Source organism: Zonotrichia leucophrys, chromosome 1A (assembly GCF_028769735.1).
Source record: "Zonotrichia leucophrys gambelii isolate GWCS_2022_RI chromosome 1A, RI_Zleu_2.0, whole genome shotgun sequence".
Lineage (NCBI taxonomy): Eukaryota > Metazoa > Chordata > Aves > Passeriformes > Passerellidae > Zonotrichia > Zonotrichia leucophrys.
Window position 1 is genome coordinate 49,445,884 of NC_088170.1, and position 22,785 is coordinate 49,468,668.

General features: G+C 39.4%; 2 protein-coding genes across 4 annotated transcripts in view; one reads left to right on the top strand and one right to left on the bottom strand.

Moving 5' to 3' along the window:
- Nucleotides 1-15,784, top strand: part of KCND2 (potassium voltage-gated channel subfamily D member 2) — a 265,132-nt gene extending 249,348 nt beyond the window's left edge. For both annotated transcript variants that reach the window (XM_064702704.1, XM_064702703.1), the window contains exons 4-7: nt 5,754-5,852; nt 7,419-7,514; nt 10,517-10,764; nt 12,581-15,784. In XM_064702704.1, the coding sequence (XP_064558774.1) occupies nt 5,754-5,852; nt 7,419-7,514; nt 10,517-10,764; nt 12,581-12,758 (621 nt within the window). In that variant the 3' untranslated portion in view covers nt 12,759-15,784. The remainder of the gene's footprint in view (nt 1-5,753; nt 5,853-7,418; nt 7,515-10,516; nt 10,765-12,580) is intronic.
- A 4,505-nt stretch (nt 15,785-20,289) lies between these two features.
- Nucleotides 20,290-22,785, bottom strand: part of TSPAN12 (tetraspanin 12) — a 41,043-nt gene continuing 38,547 nt past the window's right edge. For both annotated transcript variants that reach the window (XM_064702706.1, XM_064702705.1), the window contains exon 8: nt 20,290-21,839. In XM_064702706.1, coding sequence (XP_064558776.1) covers nt 21,534-21,839 — 306 coding nt within the window. In that variant the 3' untranslated portion in view covers nt 20,290-21,533. The remainder of the gene's footprint in view (nt 21,840-22,785) is intronic.

Below are 22,785 nucleotides of genomic sequence, written 5' to 3' on the forward strand. Positions count from 1 at the left end.
GACAATTTTCCTCTTGGAAGCTGTCTGGCCACTCCATTGCATCTTGGACCCAAAGGTCCACTCCCAGCAGCAGCAATTATGCTTATAAAGTCCTTCATATCCTGAATGAAGTGTGCCTTGCTATGTGCCTTTTCCATACCTGCCTTTGGGAGGCAAGAGCCTTGTGTCCTCTTGGCCAACAAGTGCCTGAGTGCAGGTACATCTGCTCAGGGCTGTTCATTACCTGAGGAACAAAGAGCCTCAATATTAGTTACCCAAGCACTTTCTAGAGTGCTAGAGTGACTTTGATGATGCCTCAACAGAACAGCCAAACAACCATCATCATCTCCAAAATTTTACTTTAGACATAAAATTCAACCTGAATCTTTCATGCAAGTATTGCCTTCTACCTTCAAAAAGCAAAATATATCCTGAAGATTGGCTTGGCTTTGTTATTTGTTAATTGTACGTAATGCATTTGTCTGTCAGTTATGAATAATCAGTTACTAGCTAATTATAAATAGCTCTAGGACAAACTGCAACAACTGCTTAACAGCATCTGGAAGCCCAGAACTGTGTTTGCAGTGGGAAACCCTGCTAGACATTTTGACTTATTTATGAGACAAGATATTAATATCAATAATATTAATATATTGCAGAAATATAACTAACAGTAACTTATTCAGGATTTTTGAGTTTAGCAAAAAAAAAAATCATGTAGAACTAGTGTTTATTGAACAATAATTTAAATAGATTGTGAAAGTAAGGCACCACTCAAGAAATATGTGAACCTTATTTAATTCCATGTCCATTAATGTGCAAAGTAAACAGCATTTTCTTCTCTGTTACATATTGATGTCATGCAAATCATTGTCAGCTAATATGAAATCAATCATTTGCAATTACTGAAAATTAGACAATCAGAGCACGAAATGTAGGTATGATTTTTCACTTAAAAACAAACACACAGGGTGGATTTATGAAACACCAAACAAAAATAAATGATATAAACAAAAATGTAAGTGATTTTTTGGACAGCATTCACCCTTGTTCCAGGAGCCAGTGTTGTGGTTGAGCACAGGCAGGCAGACAAAGCCCCCCCTGCTGCTCACACTCTCTCTCCTCCCCAGAAGGATGGGGTGAAAATCAGAAAGGTAAAAGTGGAACTTGGAGGAGCAGGAAAGGCCTTGGCTCTGTGCAAGCACTGTGCAGCAGTAACTTAAACATCCCTGAATTGTAAACACTGTTTTCAGCACAAATCCAAAACACAGCCGCATACCAGCTCCTGTGAAGAAAACCAGCTCTGTCCTGACCAAAGGCTGTGCACAGAATGACTGTGAAGGAATTTTAATATTTTAAATGTACAAAATTATTAAACAATAATAACTAAAGGGTAAGCAATTAATAACTTCTGAGTTTTCATAGTAAAACAATTATGTAACCTGGAGAGTAGCAAGAGCCAACAGGAGTTAAGTACTAAATTACCTGGGCTACCCTGGCTTCTTGCATAGCAAGTTGAAGAGAATTTTGCCAGAAATTATTCCCAGTATCACCATAAGTCCTGTCCTAAAACCTTTCTGATGAAATCATTCTCTTAAAATAGCTGGACAGCTGAGGTCATCTGAGTGTCAAAAGCTGGATACTGCAAATTCCCCACAGCACTGCATTTAGCTCTACTTAAAACCTTGTGAAAATGAATGTTTATATTTCTAAAACTGACAGAGGTAACTGTTGTTGAATAACAGTGAATTTCTTTTGTGAGGTTTTCATGAATGCAGCCCTATACAAAGATACAATTCTATGCCATAAAATTCAAAGCTAGAAAACAGAAAGACATGCATTTAAAAGAGAAGTTCAGTGCAAATACAAGAGATGTGGGAAAAATTGCAGCTGGTCATCAACTTCTTAGGAAGAATGGAGATGAGATTATTTGGGTTGAATTTCACTAAAATATGCAAAAGAACTATATTTCATCTACATTCTTTTAGTCCTAGATCATGTAAAAATTACCAAAGTTTCATACTCAGGAAATCTTCATAGCAAAGATATCATCTACTTTAGGAGAACTAAGTACTTTCTTTTTTTTTTTTTTTCCTAGACATTTTATGAAAGAGGAGGATTAGGAAGGGCTTTGAAGTGGTTGAAAGAGGCAGTTGTCACTCCCATTCTGTTATACATGACAGAAAATGCAGACTAAAAGACAATGCAGCACTTCTGTAACCACAGTTTTCCAGATGTCATCACATCATTTTGATGCCTTTCATGGGAGTTCTATCCCCAGCACACAGCCCTTAAAATCCTGTGGGTGACATGAACTTTTAATGGTGTCTTGATAAGAAATGTGAGAAGTCACTAGACTGCTCATGCTCCAGGCTCATATATAAATCAGGCAGAAGCACTGAAAATAAATCTTATCACTTTAACAGATTTGTAAACACCTCCAGTTTCTGCAGTATTTTCTCTAAGCTGAAGTATAAACATGGAGGCCACAATATCTGCTTCCTCTCTTCCTCTCTGATTTACTGTCTTCTCTTTGGTAAATGATATAAATTCAGGCCATCTGAATGAGTCTCAGCTGGAAAGATGTGTGCTATTACTTTCTAGCTCACAAAAGCTTTCTAAGATGCAATAAATTCAGACTTGCAAAGCAATTTTAAATCTTCACATAGAAAGTACAACCTTCATATTATATGTGTCATGGCACTGATATATATAAGATAGTCTGATGGACTGTTATGTTTTTCATATTTCTTTATTAAACGATGCTGTGCCATAATTATTACTTCAAGCACTAAAGAGAAAATGAATATGCAGGCTAAAAGGAAAAGCAGAACTAATGTATGTTAAATATCTGTTCATTAAATCTAATGAATCTCCATGTATAAAGAGCAGACTAAAAAGTACCACAGCTAAAATATTTGTGACTGAAATAACTTATTGATGAGACTCCTCTAAAGCATCTCGTGCTCCTAAGACTAAACTTTTATATATTTATGAACATAACCAAGTGCACTTGTCCCAGCCCATGACTATTCTGTGGTGCAGGTAAAACTCTTCCCCCACCCTTCAACCCAGCATGCTGGGGTTGCATCACAGGAGCACTATTTAGAAAACCACCTATTTTCTGGGGACAGAGCCCCCTGCTCTGCTGGTAGCCCTGGATGCTCCACCCAAGAGCCCAAGTGAGCCAGAGGGTGGGAGCTGTAACAGTTCCCCACACTGGTTGCTCCTGGGAACCCCAGGCCAGGGCATCAGGGATGTTTTCTCCTTACCACTAAAATAAGAAGCATTAACTGCATTGCTGGAAAAGCTATGGTCACCAAGAATGTCAATAAACAAATGTGTTATCTTAAAATGGGCAATATTTCACAAAGTCAATAGCATCTCATATGAGATTTTTGGCTCAAGGATGCCCACATGTAGAGCATTACTTTCTTTTCTTTCAGAACAATTGCATGATAACAAATGCATGACATAGCAGAAGCCAGATTTCAGCCATGTTAGCTGTCATAAATTTCTTGGCTTGCTTTTGAGAAGATCTGGGAGTTTGAGGCTGTGAGTGCAAAGAAATGTGGTGTTGAGCCTTTCCTCTAAGTCAGTTAATTATTAATCATCATGCCAGAAAGATCTGGTGGCTGCAGTGACTGGGCTGCATCCCTCTTTAAGCACATACTGACATTTAATGTCACAGAAATTTGGGGAAGGGGGGAAATACTCTCTCTATTTTTTTTAAATGCCCACAAATTAAACATCAGATATGAAAATCTCTACTACTATATCAAAGTTGGATTTTCAAGTGCTTTACTGTATCTCCTTCTGTGCTTCAGCAGCCATTTAATTCCAGATGCTGCCAGGCATTTGGCTTTTTAGAATCGGAAATCTAACCATGAAGATAAACCCAGATTCCATCTTATACATGTAACAAGCCACAAAAAATACAGAACCAGGATGCTATCCTAGTAATCCCATAAAAGCTTCTGTTTTCCAAATTAATGGTTGAGAGAGTCCACTCTTCATGCTTTCCCCTAATTCTGTGTTCTGTGTGTTGTACAAAATTCAGTGGATGCAAAATGTCTTCCACTCATGAGCCTCCTTCTACTCTGCATGAAAGTCACCTTCACAAGCAATGAGGCTCACCTGAGAAATAACAAATTTCTCTCAGTGATTGATACCTGCAGTCTCTGAAAAATCAGGTTGTGAACAGTCTATGACCAAAAATGGTAAGTTTTAAGTCTGGTTATACTGACAGACATGAAGAGGTAGGTGGAGGCTGGTGAGGAGTGGTGTCTTTCAGGGCTTTGTCTTGGGACTGGTGCCCTTCAATATGTTCATCAATGACACCAGCAGTGAGATCAGGTGAGCCTCAGCAAGTCTGTAGATGATACAAAGGTGAGCAATGTATTTGGCACAACAGAAGGAAGAGCTGCCATCCAGAGGGACCTGGACAAACTTGAGAAGTAGGCCCATGAGAACTTCATGAAACATCAAAAAATTCAAGTGCAAAGTGCTTGCACCTGGGTCAGGACAATTCTGGACATGAGTACAGGCTGGCAGAGGAGGTAATTAAGAGCAGTTCTGTGGAGAAGAACCTGGGAGTCCTCATGGATGTAAAGCTGAAGATGAGCCAGCACTGTTCACTCACAGCCTGAAAAGCCAAGCACATCCTGGGCTGCATGAAGAGCAGCATGGCCAGGAGGGCAAGGGAGGGGATTCTGCCCCACTGCTCCGCTCTGGTGAGACCCACCTGGAGTGCTGCGTCCAGCTCTGGAGTCCTCAGCACAAGAGAGACATGGACCTGTTGGAGCAGGTCCAGAGGAGGTTCACAGAGATAATCCAAAGGCTGGAGCATCCCTCCTGTGAAGACAGGCTGAGAGCTGGCACTGTTCAGCCTGGAGAAGAGGCGTCCCCAGGGAGACTTTGGAGCACCCTTCCAGTACATAAACGGGACTTATAGAAAGGAGGAAGAGTGACTTCTTGTACAGGCAGATAGTGACACAATAAGGTGCAATGGTTTTGAATTGAAAGAGGGCAGGTTTATATTAGATTTTGGAAAGAGATTCTTTATTAAGGGAGTGGTGAGGCACAGAAATAGGTTGCCAGAGAAGTTGTGGATGCCCCACCACTGTAAGTGTTGAAGGCCAGGCTGGATGGGGCCCTAAGCAACCTGATGCAGTACATGGCATCTCTGCCCATGGTGTGGGTTTGGAACTGGTGACCTTTAAGGCCCCTTCCAACCCAAACCATTCCATGATTCCAAAATATCCTGGCAAATATTCAGGAACACAGCTGGGAGACAGCATAAAAGCACTATTACATTTTGGTACTCAAAAAACCGAGAAGACTCTGAGAAACCTACTCATAGATGTCACAATGTTCCATTTTTTCTTAACTGTTTTTTTCCCTTTAAAGAGATTTTCACTGCAATAGCAACTGAAATGGATGTCCATGTTTCTGCCCTACAAGACATAAGGAGTGGCAGTTGCAGCAATGCAAAACAAAAAAAGGTGGCACTTCCATACTGATCTATCTAATCCCTTCGCCAAAGTCCTTCTTCTTAGTAGCTGATACAAGCAAACAAAAAAAAATTCTACCAAATACATTTTTAAATGGGAAGACACTTGTGATTTGCTCCACCTGGAGGATGGATGCAATGCAGTCTGTCAGTCACTGTGAGATTGGTATTCATAAGCAGCTGATTCCAATTAGCAGTTTTAGACAAACAGGGCGATGGCTGTGAGTACAAATGGCACTGTTCACTTTGTGTGTTTCCACAGAAAGCCAGGCTCGCTCGGATCCGCGCCGCCAAGAGCGGGAGCGCTAATGCCTACATGCAGAGCAAACGGAACGGCTTGCTGAGTAACCAGCTGCAGCAGGTAATGTTTGTGTTCCCCCACCTCTGGAGTAACCACTTAATGACAGCCCATCTGTAGTTTATTCTACTTATCACCAGGGTGAGTCACCTTGGGGCTCTGGGCAATCTTATCTTTAGAGGTAGATTAAGGAAGGATAAACTGGACAATTACTACCATTAAAAGGAGTTGTGAGAATCGATGGTGGGGTATTAGGAGATGAGGGAAATGTCCGGATAGAAATGCTGCATTCAATGTAACGTATATTTTTGGAGTTAGATCCTGTAGAACTCATTAAGGAAATTACAGAGCATTTGCCTCTTAGGAGGTGGGTTGGATTAATCTCACTTGCCTTTAAACAGGTGGAAACATGGGTGACAAAACCAGATTTCATCATCAGTAAAGGAAAAGACAGCTCTTGAATACTGTTTGCAGAGAGGGGTGTTGCAGAGTGAAGTGTTCCCTTGAAGCACCTACTTGGGTTTAAGAAGAATCTTGGTGATTACCTCAAATGCATTATAATCTAATGTTATCTGAAATGAATTCCCTGCTCTCCCCTGCCACAGAAGCCAGGACCAGCAGCTGGGACTGGGATCCACACCCACGCTTCTGGGAGACAGCCTTGGCTGCTCAAAGCTGCACCCAGCCCAGAAAGACTGCAGACAGAGTGGTTTTTAATCCCTGCCATTTTCTGGCATTTGGGCTATTCCCCGAGGAATACAGGAAGGCTTTTATTCCTCTGTGCCCTTTCTGCTCAATACATGTTAAACAGCCGGATACTTAAACCTATAGCCAGCAGAGGAGGAAGTGGCTGTCTGTCTATCTGTCCTGTGTAGCATGAGAGATGAGCAGTCAGAGCCCTTGTTTCCTCTTCTGCTTAAAAGAACTCAAATATTTGAATAAAAAAGACACCAAATAGCTTAATTACCATGCAGATTTCAAAAATCCCATGGTTGAATTGTATTCTTTTCTATTATCCCACTTCCTCCCCTATTTGGTTTTTTGCTTTCTAGTGAATAATTATGAAAGCAATTAATAAACAGTGGATGCTTTCTACTTAATTCTTCATTCTATGTCAGTAACATTTCCTATATTTCCTATATGCTTTCTAAACCCAGTAGATTGGGATCACTGACATGAATTTTTGTGTAAGCAGCAGTATTACAAATTCTTTAGTGCTATGAAATGATCCTGGGAGGACAGCTATTTTTAGTTTTCTTCAAATGAGTCACATTCTCAGGAAGAACAAATATTTTACTGTAACTTAAATTGATTAAAATTTTAAATGTGTTGATCCAACATTCGAAGCTTATGTGTTGATTGCACTTGCAAATAGTTCTATTTTATCCATGCATAAAAGATCTAAGATGAAAACATTTAAAAGGAGGTGCAAGGGAAGGAAGGAAAATAGTTTGATTTTAAAAGAAAAGCAAAAGCAAATTAAGGTGCAATATAATTTTTGGTATACTTTGTAGATGAAGCCTTACAGTTACGCTACCATGCACGATCCAGATTAGCTCTGATCAAATATTTGGATAAGAACCCTCTTGTTCAAAACTGACAATAATACACAGTTTTATGTATCAACAGTCCTCCAATGAAGAAGAACAGGCCTTTGTTGGCAAATCTGGCTCTTCCTTTGAAACACAGCACCACCACCTGCTTCACTGCCTGGAAAAAACTACGGTAAGAAAAGAGAGCTGTGTTTTCCTGAGAATTGCAACACCAGCCTGGTTTTGAATGTTTCCAGTTCTCTCTTCTAATTAATGAGCCTTTATATTAAAGCAGCTAACTGGGAAGAAAAGCCATTTTATCTTCTTTTAAGGCTTTATACCCAATGCATATAAATAACAGAGAGATGTAACTTCTGCTATATTTGATGGAGATCACTGTGAAAGTTATTCTCCTTCTTCTCAAAAAAAAACCCAAAAAAACAAAAAAACCAAAAAAACCAAACCAAATACCCCCCCAAAACAAACAAACAACAAAGACTTAACATTTTTCCCACAACAAACATTGCTAAATTTTGATAAATTAAAACCTGATATAAGTGTGGAATTTAATGTTCTCCTTTTGACAGCATGAAATAAAAGGGCCCAGTTGTTATGTCAATTAGCAATACATCACCCATATGCTTGTTGTGCTTATGTCTCCTCCCTTCTTACTTTAGAAGTATTAATTTTCTAAAATGTGCTGTAGGATAGAACCTCTTACTTCCTATTCAGAGCACACTGTGGTTTATTTTGCTAAGATTCTCACTGTGTCCTTTTGAAACATTTTTGAGATGATAATAGCAGAACCTGATAATAGCAATTTGCCTTTAAAATTCTTCCACAGTAGAATATTGTAAACATATTTAAAACTCTGAGTAATAACCACAGATCTTGTCAAATTTTCATAGAAATCATGGAAAAAAATTTCTATTTATTTGGTAGGAGATTAATTACCCTCCCAAAGTTTCACCTTTCCTCTAATGATAATGGAGGAGTCTGTAAAACATTTTTTTTAATTTTTCTTTAAAAAATGAAGTCTGTAAAGAAAGTATTATCTTTTTTTCTTGAATCTACATTCTTCTTTCCTTCTGTTGGGTTCTGCTACTGGCCCTGAGTTCCTATGATACATTAACACAAAAATATATACAGCAGATCCAAGCTGTATTCTGAAGATTATGCATTCCTAAAATTTTAGTGGGAACTTGATATTTTGGGCCCTCAGCATTTGGAATCTGGCAAGTTTCTGGCTCATTGTAGAACAGGAAGGGTGGTGTGCCTTCTTAAGACTCTCACCATCCTTTGTGGTATAACCATCATGATACTGAGAAAAGGCTTATTTTCTCTTTTCTGTCACTGAAAAGTCAATAGGAGAAGATCTCACCCACCCTCAGAAATGCAGAGTAGGCAATGTTATGGAATTCTGTGAAGATTGCATTAATTATGAAACTAATTGCACTAAAAAATATATTTTACAAATTACTTTTAGCTAATTTAGGAACAGTTAATTAATAAGTATAATTAAATCAATTAACTTGTGCCATTATAGCATTTCAAAATGTTTCAACTCTATATTAAAAGTTCAGTCAATAAAACTCTTTAATCATTGCTCCATAAAGGTTTTAGGAAGCACAAAATTACTTTTAATCAGACAAATAACAGAATTCTTGGCAAACATTCTGCAAGCCCCTGAATGTAATCTCACAAGAGCAATTAGGTTATTTTTCTCTCTGAATTTTATGCCTACTGTGTGATCATGTTCAAAATTTTGATTGTGACTGACATATGCCTTATAAAAATCATTTGTCAAGCAAGTCCTTTTTTTCCTTGTCACTTGAAATTTACATTCTTCAATGCCTCTTAAATCACACTAACTTATGTCTGAGTGAAAAATAGAAAAAATGGAAATAAAAATCTTTTGCCTATATAGGTATTTCCATTTGTCACAAACACTTGGCCGGAGATGTTACTCTCTTTACTTTGTTCACATATTTTTTATTGGCCCCATATGGCAATTCTGAAAAACATCATCAGCATGTTTCCAATTAAAACAAAATTTTTTAGGGGAAAAATAATTTACCTCATTCTAATAGACAAAAATGCAATAGGCTGAAAAAACTAATGTGAGAGTAAGTAGAGTGTAAAACAATTTAAAAATGCTTCTTAAACAATTCCTCTAAAACATTGTTGGGAATACACAGACTAACTCCAACAGCAAATAGAAAGAGTTTTCTTGAAGAAGGAGGCTTGCTCAAAGTGCATGCAAACATATTTCAATCTCTGCTTAGTTTTAAATAAGTATAAAAACTTGTCCCAGTCCCCTGCATCTCCTCCCCTCCCTTGCCACCATAAGCAACAGCACTATTTCACACTCTTTTGCACACATAGAAAATGTGGGAATTGTGGCTGGATGTGAAATACTCCCAAATTACTTGATTAATTAATGTAAACTGGATATTTGAGTGGATTTGGACTCATCTTTGCGACCACGCTATAAAACTACTGTCTTTTCTGGGACTGAGTGAAGACTGCATGAATAAAGAGGACTTCATTTGACTAAAATACTCAGTCCTCTAAACTGCTTTTCATACATCCATCTACAGTAATTAGGAATTAGGAATTTTTGAATGCTTTCAAATAACAATCTCATCTCTTCTAATCAAAATTACTATTTGTTTAAATGTTTTTTCTTTTAGATAGATGCATACCTCAAGAAATGTTGTTTCAGACCCTGATTTCTAAGATGTAATTCAAAAGGAAGTCTTATAAACCTATCTGGAAAATATTTATGAATTTTATTATATTATAGTTCAATATATTAAATCTTATTTATTTTCAACAGGCATTTAGAGTGTTTACAAAAGCACCGCTTGTATTTTATTAATAAACATAATTCTCTATTTTGTGGCACTTCAAAGATTGTGCAGATATTTATAATGCAAACTACACTATAACCACATGCTATTTTGCAAAATAATTTGGATTAACATTTTCTTGTTAATTTTGTTCCAGTGTTTACATTTGTATTGGTATTCAGCCCAGACTAATATGGGCTAAACACTATAATCAAGAATAAGCTAACTTTCCCAGTTTATTCAGTTGTGTCAATTTAAGCCGCTAAACAATCACCGTTAATATGCTCACTTCAATTATCTTCCTGTGTGTGCTTTGTCCCTCTGTTGGATGCCTCGGGGCCAGAACCATGAGTTTGTGGATGAGCAAGTCTACGAGGAGAGCTGCATGGAGGTGTCGACAGTGAACAGGCCGCCGAGCCACAGCCCGTCGCTGTCGTCGCAGCCGGGCGTGACGGGCACGTGCTGCTCACGGCGGCACAAGAAGACGTACCGCATCCCCAATGCCGCCGCTAGCGGCAGCCGCCCCGGCAGCGTGCAGGAGCTCAGCACCATCCAGATCAGATGCGTGGAGAGGACTCCCCTGTCCAACAGGTACCTCATGTGCACCGGCACACCCAGGGCTGAGGCCTCTGGCTTTGGCAGGGAACTGATGCAAAGGGTTGTGGCCTCTGTAGGCAGGCGGTGAGGCTGAAGATGAGGGTCCAATACTCATCTAAACAGAGGAACTGGTACTGAAATATTCTGTGCTTCTTTTGCTTCAAGCTTAATCCAAAATAATAGAGATAGTCTCCAATATAATCCAAAATAATAGAATAGTCTTCCTCTCTATCCATTTCTGCCCTCTCAGGCCCTCCTCACAAACTACCACGCCCTATTCGCAGCAAACAGCATCTACGTTTTACGCCACGTAAAATAGAGCAGCAGATGTTCTATCCTATGGACATGCACATAAAAAGAAAAATTTCACAAAGAAAAATGTCCGATTTAGATATATGACATGAGCAAGTACTCTGTGTGTCCCTTCTTGGTTCAGAGGCAAATGAAATGAGATTCCCTTGCATTTCTGCAGAGCAGAGAAATAAAACTGATTCCCAGAGTCCTAAGTGTAATAGTCACAAGGAAGACTCTTCTAAATAAAAAAATATGAAATGGATAAGAAAAATGTATTCCCTAGTTTGAGGAGTTATTACAAAAGTGAGGTAAGTGCAGTTTAAGAGTGTGTAATTTATTGAATGTCCCTGTACTCTCAAAAGTAAAGTATTTGGCTTTTACATATATCCAAATATCACCTCTGAAGACACAGCAAAGGTCCCAGGAGACACAGAAGTGTTTTCTATTGATCTCACTCATGCCACTCTTTAATAAAGAAGTATTTTCAGTACAAGTTGCTATAGAGATTGTCTTGTTAAGCTACATTTTGAGTAGCTTCCTTTGTATAGTTATTACATTTGGATTTCACTTCCATGAACAATCCAACAGCTTGGAACTCTTCAAACTACTAAAGATTTTCAGCTGTTATGCAATGAAACCTTCTAGCCAGCACAAAGCTCAAATCTATCTTAGTTTTTCAGGAAATACTCTGCCTGGATCCATTCTTTTTCTGCTAGAGGATGTGCCTGCACCATACTTCCAGATGCCATGTATATAAAAACAAAAAGCAGAAGCTTTGTGCTAGAAAACAAAAACACAAGCATAAAATGCTGGCTTCACCTTGAAATAGTCTGAGTTTTTCAAGTCTTTTACTTTGAGGAGGTACTGCAGCAACTCCATGAACATATTAACACAAATTTAATTAGTGCATATAATAGAGTGCCTTACCATTGTGTAAAAACAGAATATACACAGAATCACAGAACCACTAGGGTTGGAAAAGACCTCTAATATCATTGAAGCCGGTTATTAACCTGGCACCACCATGTTCACCACTAAATGGCATTTCCAAGGGCCACATCTACATTCCTTTTGAACATTTCCAAGGGTAAACAACTTCCCTTGGCAGCCTGTTCCAATGTCTGACAGCCATTTCAGTGAATAAACTATTCCTAATATCCAAATGTTATTAAATAAGCATGGTATTGAGGAATATGCAGGAGACTTGGGCTGGCCCCTGGTTTCCTGCTTAGTAAAGAACTTGGCTATGCTAGCTTTGTAATGGTTCCCCTGTCCAGAAACACAGGTGATGGCTGAGGAGTGCTGAAATGGTGGGAAGGAAGGGAGAAAGGGACATGGACGTGAGCATAGCCATGGAGCACCTGCTGCTGGGGTGCAGTGGGGTGGTGCTGCTCTGTACTCCGAGCTCTCCAGTGGGGCAGGATGGAGATGGCTGGCTGAGGGAATGGAATCAGGCTCAAGAGGTTTGTGGTAACATGGAATTTCATTCTTCATGGATTTTTGTTTCTTCCTCCAGCCGTTCCAGCTTAAATGCCAAAGTGGAAGAGTGCGTTAAACTAAACTGTGAGCAGCCTTACGTCACTACAGCAATAATCAGCATCCCAACACCTCCAGTCACCACACCTGAAGGAGATGATAGGCCAGACTCTCCCGAGTACTCGGGAGGAAACATTGTCAGAGTATCTGCATTATAAAACAAATAATTATTTATAAATTGGCATAAAGACCACTAGCAAGCTGAGCTCGAGCAGTGAAAAACGAGTCGTGAGGAATGAGAGAGCTGACAAAGACAACGCCCCTTGACGAGTGTGCCAGTGGCTGCAGAGCAAGAGGTTCAGGAGAAATAAACTTTGTGGGTTTTGGTGTCATAGGGTGTGAACCAAAAGGAGTTTCTTACCCCCTGTCCGAACTGATGCGCGGTGGAATCTTCTGTGACCATCCTGACTTACTATATGAGCACAATGAAATGTCCCCATTGATGCTTCTTCTTATCATGAAAGCTCTTTTTAGAAAAAAACACAAACGAAAAAATAGAAACCTATGTTCCTGCTGAATGCAAAACAACAAGAAACATTTTGATAACGTCTTTTTTTTCCCTGTTAATAAACCACAAACTTGTTGAAGAACTGTCAAAAAATGAATGAGAAAATGCTCATATGAAATATGTTTGTACTGACTGAAAGAACTACAACCATAATGCATGCTGAAATTATTTGAAGCTGTGATCTCAGTTTACTTTTGTTGTTTTTCAGATTAGGCATGATAAAATAATACTGTAGAAAGGGGCATTTCCGTGCACTTACAACAAGCTGATTGTTAATGTTCCATGGTAGTTGTACAAATAACTTCCCTTTGAAAAATGCAGTATTTCTTACTCAAACACTCATTAGTGAACTAAAGGTGTTCAGTTAGTTCAATATTTACTATTGTTTTATCTTGCTTCCTAGGTACTGTTACAACTGCAATAAGTCATTGTACACCTGTTGTATCAGGAATCAGGATTTTTTTAAGGTATTTTACACAACTTCATCTACACTTTAAACTTCTAATGGCAAACATTTAAATAATCTTACAGCCAAACTGCACCACAAATTGCTATTCAGCCATTGCTCCTTTTGTTCACTGTTCTCTATTTCTCTGACACTTCATTGCCCACTCCAACATAACTGTATCATTTGGGATTTCAAGGACACTGATGAATCAACAGTCCATTCTTCCATAGACAACTTGTCTACTTCTGTATTTCCAGAGCAAACTTCTTGTCACAGTTAACTGCTACAGAAGCAATCCTATTTGAATTAAAATTACCAAAAATGTGTTTTGGGGATCAGCTAACACTTGTCTCCAAATGGTTCCTTTCTTACATCCTGCAGCATCCAGAGTATTAGCTACACTGGAAGACACTGAAAGACATTCAGTTAAAATGATGGCTAAATTCTTTTTGTAATTATCTGTAAACTCGCATCTTAAAACTTGTTTGAGAATTTATATTGTGTGAAAAATATTCAATTACCTAAGAACAATGACAGAATAATGGATTGAGTCCCAAAGCTGTAAAAATATAATTGATTTCAATTGGAATTTGCCTACATGGGCAGGCCTAAAAGCTAATATGAAGGCTTTACAAGTTAAGGCTTCTTGGCTTCATTTATAAAAGACATTGATATTATCAGAAACTTTCTGATAAAAAAGTGTAATTTTTCTTCATGACAGTACATTAGATGTATCATAATGCTTCTTATATTCATGACATACCATACATCATATACATCAAATATACACAGAATATGTGCATATCAATACATACATATATACATCAAAAACACTGAATCAGAAATAATTGCATGTCTGCAAAATAAAATATGCATATAAATCAAAACGCTCAGTGCATTAGATGCCATTACAATAAATGATTAACACAGTTATTTAATAGTTTGAGTAGTGTATGTTTCAGTATAGTATTTGCTAGCATTCTACTGACCTGAAAATTTACATTAAAATACCCACTAAAAACTGAAACTTGCTGATGATACACTTTTTCTTGCACACAAATACTGGTCTTTCTCTCTACCTGTCAACAGTGAAGATTAGATGACAGACTATCATGCTACAGTATATACACCAAAATACAGCATCACATATTAGAATTAAACTGCAAGTAAAAAGAGTAGATAATACCATTCATTACTCTTTTATCTTATCATTTACTTATTCTGAAATTAATGCAGTCTTGGTTAATTTGCAATTAACTTCCCGATTTTATTTTTTTTTCAAATCAGAAGGATTTACTCATTGTAAACTGAGCTTCTGCATTTCTTTCCAACATCAGAGAGCAGAAGCACGGGCTGTGCTCTGAGCCAGAGGAAGGGCTCCTTCTGAGCAGCCTTGCCCACATCCATTACCCAGCACTGCTCTCTCTTCCACCCTGCAGCAGATCTGCTGAAGCTGGTAGGTTACATAAACTATAATGGATTCAAAGGAGAGGCAGAACACATCAGATTTTTGACTTGCATCGTACTTCTACACATGGTTACTCATACTTGGTCCCCACCTTTTGCCAAACATTTATTAATATAAAAACTGCCTTGATGTCAGCAAACTGCAACAACTTCTTTATGTCATGTGGTAATTCATGACCAGTTATATCAGCTAAATAATGCAAAGGGGCAGTTACTAAACCTACTTTGGTACAGACTACATACAACCCAGGAAACCTACTGACTCCATCAGGTCATGTGTCTTTTAAAAGCTCTTTATTCTACTGTTCATAGGCTCTAGAAAGAACACACTACAGCAATACACTTGCATAACAGTTATACCCCTGAAGCAACTTGTATTTTCATTTTTAAAATGCAGCTTAAGAGATGATTTAGTATGATTTTTCAGAATTCCAGTCTTGTCTCCTATTTCCATATGTCACATGCAAAACCATTAATTTATTCTGAATTTGGGAAATACACATTTTTTTGGTGTTTTAGGTGATTTAAATGCTGTTTTGGTAGTGAATGACTGTTGATGACTGTGTAAAATGCATCTGTACTGTACATGAAATGTAATTATTTCTGTGTATCATACAAAGAAACCAAGATTGTTGTTTTGACAATTTTGTTTGACAGTCATATATCGTATTTCAGAAGGCAGCATAATACACGTGTTATGCTGAATAAATAGACATTTGAGGAATATTTAAATAAAACATCTGCATGCTTGAATGGGTCAACTTGGTTTTGCAATAACTTATTAATGAAAATTTTTTCCCCTCTAATAATTTGGAAGGAACACTTAATCTGAAGTCAGCGAATATCCTAGACAGTAATTCCAGGCAAGACATGAGTGTATCTAAACCATACTAGAACCATTAAGGCCAGGATGCCACAGCTCCACTGCAGAGTTGCCCTTCTCCTGAGGGACCAGCCATCACCTGTCCCTTTCCAGCCTGCAGCAGCAGAGAAAATTGGAGCAGCAGTTTGAACTTTTCCAGCAGTATGAACTCCATCTCTTTATCTGTACTTTAAAAAATGTCCCTTGTGTACATCCAAAAACCAAACTGCTCTGCTGAACTTCTCATACCTGCTATCAAATTCCCTTGATAAAATACTAGTGCACAGAGAAGATCAAACTCTATCTGTAGCCTTTGAGCAGGTAGCAACACACCATGGGGGGGATCACTAATGAAGTGTAACTAGGTGCAGATGATGTTGATCAACCTTGGCACACCTGATGGCTGCCTCTGTGAGGAGCTCACTGCTCTGGGTGGTGGGGAAAGATAACAGATAACACCTGTCTGTGAACCATCCCAGAGCATTTTTGATAACAACTGTCCTCTCATAAAATAGCCACAGAAGGCAAACTGAAAATGTACACTTTACATTTTGAAGTCGTGGATATACTCTTGGTGGAAGCACCCTGGCTACCAAAAGAAGGCTTTCAGAGCAGAGAACCCAGAGAACCCAACTCTCAGCTGCTGCACAGAGAAGGGGACCTTCAGAGAGGAAGCTGATCTGGAGGAGGACAAATTACTGAAGCCACAGGATCACTAAATTTTGGGCAGGGAGTGTGGTTAGGAGGTCATAAGCTCTCTTTGCTGCACCTGAGGCCCACCAGGGCTTTATTTTACAACTGTCTATGGGAATATTTTAGGACCATCACCTGTTCTAGAGGAGCCATCAGCTGACGGGATACACAAACATGTGGCTAAAAGAGTAGGAGTGTCAGGAGTGAACACAGATTGGCAATGTCCAGAAGACACATGGAATTATCCAGCAGCTTATTTTCTTACCTGCCTATATCATCTAGTTGTCTACTTAACAGTATCTACGCACAAGGAACAACTTAAGTGGGGGAATGCTGAATAAAATGGAAGTGGATATACAGAAATTCTCAAAAGTTTAGGACATCACATTTTTTTTAAACAGGAAGTAGTCAATCATACACAAGTTGGAAAGTTTTAGATACAATCTCACTTCAACAATAGCATTCTGTATGAATTAAATGCAATGCCTGATGTGGGCTGACAACACTGGCAGGATGCCAGATGTCCACCAAAGCCACTCTATCTCTTCCCTTCTCAGCCGGGCAGGGAAGAGAAAATGTAACAAAGTAATTTATCTTGGGTTCAGATATAGACAGGGAGAGATCACTCACTGACTGCTGTCATAGGAAAAACAGACCACTTGGTGCAATTTATTACCAATCAAATCCAAATAGGGTAATAAAAAATAAAACATCTTTCCCCCATCCTTCCCTTTTACCTTTACCTAAGCTCAACTTTATTCCTGAACTCTACCTCCTCCTCCTCAGACACGCAGGGAGACAGGAAATGGGGTCTCTGTGGTCAGCTCATCATGTGTTTTCTGATGCTGAGACTTTTTACAGGAAAGGCACCTCACACTCTTTACATGCTCCAGCATGGGGTCCCTTCCATGGGAGATGATTCTCCACAAACATGTCCAAAGAGACTCCCTCCCATGAACTACTCCAGCATGGATCCCCCCCAGGGTCACACACAGCTGCCATCAGACCTGCTGCAGTCTGCCAGGAGCCTGCTCCATGGGGGCTATGACAGGGTCACAGCTCCCTTCAGGCACCCACCTGCTCAGGTGTGGGGCTCCCTCAGGCTGCAGGTGGGTCTCTGCCCCACCACGGACCTCCCTGTGCTGCAGGGACAGCCTGTTGCACCATGGGCTGCACCACTGGCTGCAGGGCAGCCTCTGCTCTGGTGCCTGCAGCACCTCCTGCCCTTCCTTCTTCACTGACTGACCTTTGTGTCTGCAGAGCAGTTCCTCCCACTCCGCTCTCCAGCTGCACTTGCTGTTACCACAACCATTTTTTCTGCTTCTCAAATAGCTATCCCAGAGGGGTTACCCCTGTCACCAAAGGGCTCAGCCTTGGCCAGCAGAGATTCTGTGCTGGAGCTGGTTGGCTCTGGCTGCGTCCGACACAGGGGAAGCTTCTCAACTTCTCACAGAAATCCCCCCACAGGCTCCCCACTACTGTGCCATGCAAACCCTTAGTGTGTCAGTGTTGTAAGACTTCAATAATCTGTGTTTTTCTGCACAGTTTACAGAATCATAGAATATTCTGAGTTGGAAGGGACACACAAGGACCAAGTCCAACCCTTAAGTGAATGGCCCATATGGGGATTGAGCTTGAAACTTTAGCATTATTAGCACCATGCTCTGAGACCAAATACAATGCTTTCACAATAAAAACTTTAAAAGCTATTTATAAATCCCTTCCTCCACCACATTTAACTATATAGTTGCTGTAAGCAACAGCCTCTCTTTTTACTATTCATTCTTTATATATTCCATTATACTCATATATGCTTTTACAAAATGAAAAGCTATAAAGAAGAAAACATAGCTTTTTCCTTCCAAAAATCTTGTCATACAACCTGTTGGCAGATGAATCAATGCCAGGACCAGATCCAAGGACCAGAAACAGTGATCTTTGCCTCCTAAAGGCATGCTCAGCCCCACAGCAACAGGCCCAGTGCCATGGACTTGGTACAGTCACTGGGCTGAACACAAAACTCAGGGCTGGCAGGAAGCGACCCCTTTTTCTGATACAGTTGTACTCCTCGAGTGCCCTCTGAAAAATGTTAAGGAGTATCTCTGTAGTTGTTTGCTGCAACAAGAAAGATTTAGTTCATTACACTTCATGCTGCAGAGAGCAAAAACCACACCATCCTTGTCCAAGTACTCCTGTAAAACTGAAGAAAAAAGAAAGTAAGAGGAAGTGGTTTTCACTGCCTCAAGTATGTGTTCCAAAATGTTCCTGTCTTGCCAAGCAGCCTCTCTCTTACATAGAATCTAAAGCTCTACAGGAAAAGAGCAGGCTCACCACAGCCTAGCCAATTAATTTTAAGGCTCTTTGAAGAAGCCCTAGAAAAGCAGGCACCTCATAGCCTGAGCAGTCAAGGAAAAAATTCTTGAAGTGTTCCAATTTACAGATGAGACCTATTTCTGCAAATGCAGTTAAATACTCAAAACAGAAATATTCTTTCCCAGAATGTAGACAGGCTCAGGATTTGGGTAGCCAGGTCCAAGTGAGCTTTTCCTGACTGCAAATGTTCATTGTTGTGGAGGTCCATAAACACTGCTTTGGGAGGTTGCCTCTGTGTCTAAGCAATCCTCTGCTGTTACAGAAACCTGACTACACCTGAAGGCAGTGCTTCCTCACACCCAGACAGCTTAAAACCAAATGACTGGGGCTCTAAGTATCTCTAAATCCCAACACAATCCCCTAGCTTGGCTTGCCCTATTTGTTCCTTGATGAGCAGGTTAGAATATATCCAGGTTAGAAGATACACAGGCAACCCCCATGACAGTCTGAACAGTCCTTGTATGGAAAGACAAGGAATATTTGAAGCATGGCTAAACATGGCTTCCACAGACACTCCTGGGGTAAAACTTTAAGGGCTGAGGCTTACTTGAAAAAGGGAATTTTATATTTCTTTTTACATTACTTTTTTTACATTATTTAAGTGAAATTCCCTACATTCAGTAGTAATTCACTACCAAATATAGCTGTGTACACGTAATCCATAATCAAGATTTCCCAATCCGTGGTTTGTACGGACTTTTTTTGATTTTTAAACAGTGGCAAGAGATGACTCGATGCACAGTGCAGCATCACTAGCACAGCATTCTGAAGCCTGGAGTTGCTCTGCACTCAGACTTTGTTGGACACCTGCTCCTCAGCAGGAACCTCACCCTTAGCTAAGGCAATGCTACCCAGGCTGAGCAGTGGGAGGGTGGAACTCAGCTCTGCCTGTGCAGCAACACCGGGACAAGGCTTCCCAAGCAGAACATAAGAATGAATTCCTGACAAAGACAGTCCCAAGCAAAATTTCGGGATGGTCTCTCCTTTTATCTTCTTTTTACCTCCCAAAATAAGTATTGGCATCTACAGAAGTACAAAAGCAGAAAGGTAATCTTGCTTGCAATAGTACTCTTGAAATAATTATACCCAGAAGCAGACTGCCGAAAAGCAAACAGCCCACACAACTGAAGTGCTTAATTTCACAAGCCCTTAAGATGTTTTCTCAGAAGTAATAAAAAAGAAAAAAGAAAATTGCACTAACATTGCAGTTTCTCCACAACAGAGTAAGTGGAATGGGTAAGTCAAATTAACTCACACTAGAAAGAGGACCTTCCCAATGCCCATCCAAAGCACTCCCACTCTAGGACTAAAAAAACAAAAGCTATTACAGAATTTAAGAGAAAAGTAATTTTATTGTCTGCCAAATCACACCTTGACTTCTTTTTTCTTTTACAAATTTCAAAACAAATGAACTAATTTTTAATGTAATATTATGTAAAAAGCCCATTTGCCACAAACTACTATACTCAATGGAACAAATATATATCTCAAGAGCGTGGCCAATTGTAAAAATAATCCTATGACATAGACATTGCTCATCAAAATACAGTAAAATGCACTTTCCCCACCTCAATAAATACATTTTAATCTGTTTCTGGCTGGCATTTTAGGCCACCAGAGAGTTCTTAATGAAGCACTCACCAAAGTAAAATTTTTCCTTGTGTACTTTTACAATTATTGCAATAGCATCCAGAACTGTAAGCATTTTTCTTGCAGTCTTTTGTTTCTAGCTTCAGGGGAATCATGGACAGGAGAAAAGATTTATCTATAAAAATGTGCTACTCCCATATTGATTCCCATTTTGGCAAGAATGTTTAAGGTTTTCTTCCTTTTTACTAAGAAACAGTCCACAGAACAAACTGTTTGAAGGAAGAATTCTCCAGAAAACTAAAGTCTATTGTCCATAGCAATAGTTTTGTTTTCAATCCCTGTTTAATATATTTAAAACTAAAAAAACCATTATGTTAGATAAAAATAGAAGTTTTAGAACATCTTTAAGAACAAAAACTAAGATAAAGATTTTGTTAGAAAAAAGAAAATCTCGCCCTTTTTACAAATCTTGCAAATTTTTAAATCCAAGTATTAACTTGAATTGTAGCTCTGCTTTCCATGCACACATGAAAACACACAATTATACATACATAGATCCCTGATAAAGACATTTTCCAAATGGCTTATTAAAAGTCAATTTCAGCTGAAGTCACATTTTGTTTGCTCAAAGCACAGTTGTTTCTTCAGAAGATGAATATTTCTCTTCCCTTCCCATGATGCTTCCTTACAGGTTCAGTCTACCTGTGATTGAGTCAGTGTTTTACACTTCACACAGCTTGTGCCAACGAGTATTACTGTGCCCAACTGAATGAGAGCCTTTTAAAAAATGAACACACAAAATCAACTCTCTTTCACAGCTGAGGACATGGCTAAGAGGCTGGCAACAGGCTCATCTTTCTTTGCTGGTCTTCTTCACTTCCATTCACTAGCTGGTTTCCAACACATAAGAAGACTGGTATATTTGACGGAACAGAACAGAAGTAACAACAACACAAAAAATCCTCTGTGACTTTGCAGATTCATCGCATCCCTTACAGCTCTTCCATTTCAAAGTGCGTACTAAAGCTGTTTGCCATGGATGTATGTTCAAAGATCCTGGTGAGGCTTGGTTTCAGCAGCTCCATGGAATGACATGACAGCTCCTGCGAGGTACCACTCTTCAGTGCCATGATCTGATCTGCTCTGGGATCCCTTCTGTCATAGTACAGAGCCCACAGCAAAGTAATAGTGAGGATCATGGCCAGGATCTGCATTACTCCAATAGAGATTCCTAGGAATCTCAGCACTTGCAACTGCTTCGTCCCCCTCAAGAAAGTGTACATTTTTTTACCACATCCCTGTAAAACAAAAACAGATTAAAAACCAGTCAGTAATATTTGGGTTGCAGTTCCCAAGGCTTAGCTCATCCTACCCACTACTGTCTTTTCTGGCTCTCAAGAATCTCTCACTTCCTTCAAACCTTCCTTCCTTTGAAAATTATTTTGCCTACTTTTTAACTGCTTCCATAATGCCAACTTTAAGTTTGCTCTACACAGAGACTTTACTGAAAGATATCTGTGCGACTTTTCAGAAATAACTCAAGGTTAATTTGAATTACTATAAACTCTCACTAATTGTTAAAGAAACTCAACTTGTTTTGTGAAGGTCTAAAAAGCCATTAAAATCCTTTTTATTATCTTGTTTCTCTCTTTAAATTGAAGATCTTCAAAGCTATCAACTATTTTAAACTCTTTTAGACTTTTCCTACACATAATACTACACTCTGAAGCTAAAACAGTATTGTAGGAAAGATCTATGGAAGCTGCGTAACCTCATCAGCAAAAATCCCATGAAAACTACGTTACAACATTGTAAGCTGATGTTCACAGAAATGGAATTTAGCTCTTTCCACATCTTCAATGCAGGCCCCACAGTTTGCTTCCATGGCCAACTAACTCCCACATAAGGCCTCAGAGAAGCTCCCAAGCCCGTGTAAGGCTGCAGGGATCCACAGAGAGGCAGCAGCTTTGGGAACTGCTGGCCAGCAGTGCAAGCACAAGTTACAGCACTGACACTCAGTGAGGGTGATGTGAGTCTTAGAGACGATAAAACCAAGAAGTGAAGGACCTCTGCTACTCTCTGCATGATGCTTATTCTCCATTCTAAGCTTTGCAGGGTTTCACAGCACAATTATCTAAGTAAAATACATATCAAGGGGAAACTCAGAGTAACAAACTGGATGGGCACTGGTCCCAGACACAGATGTCAGGAATCCATCAAAATGGGCACCGTCTGGAGAATGTT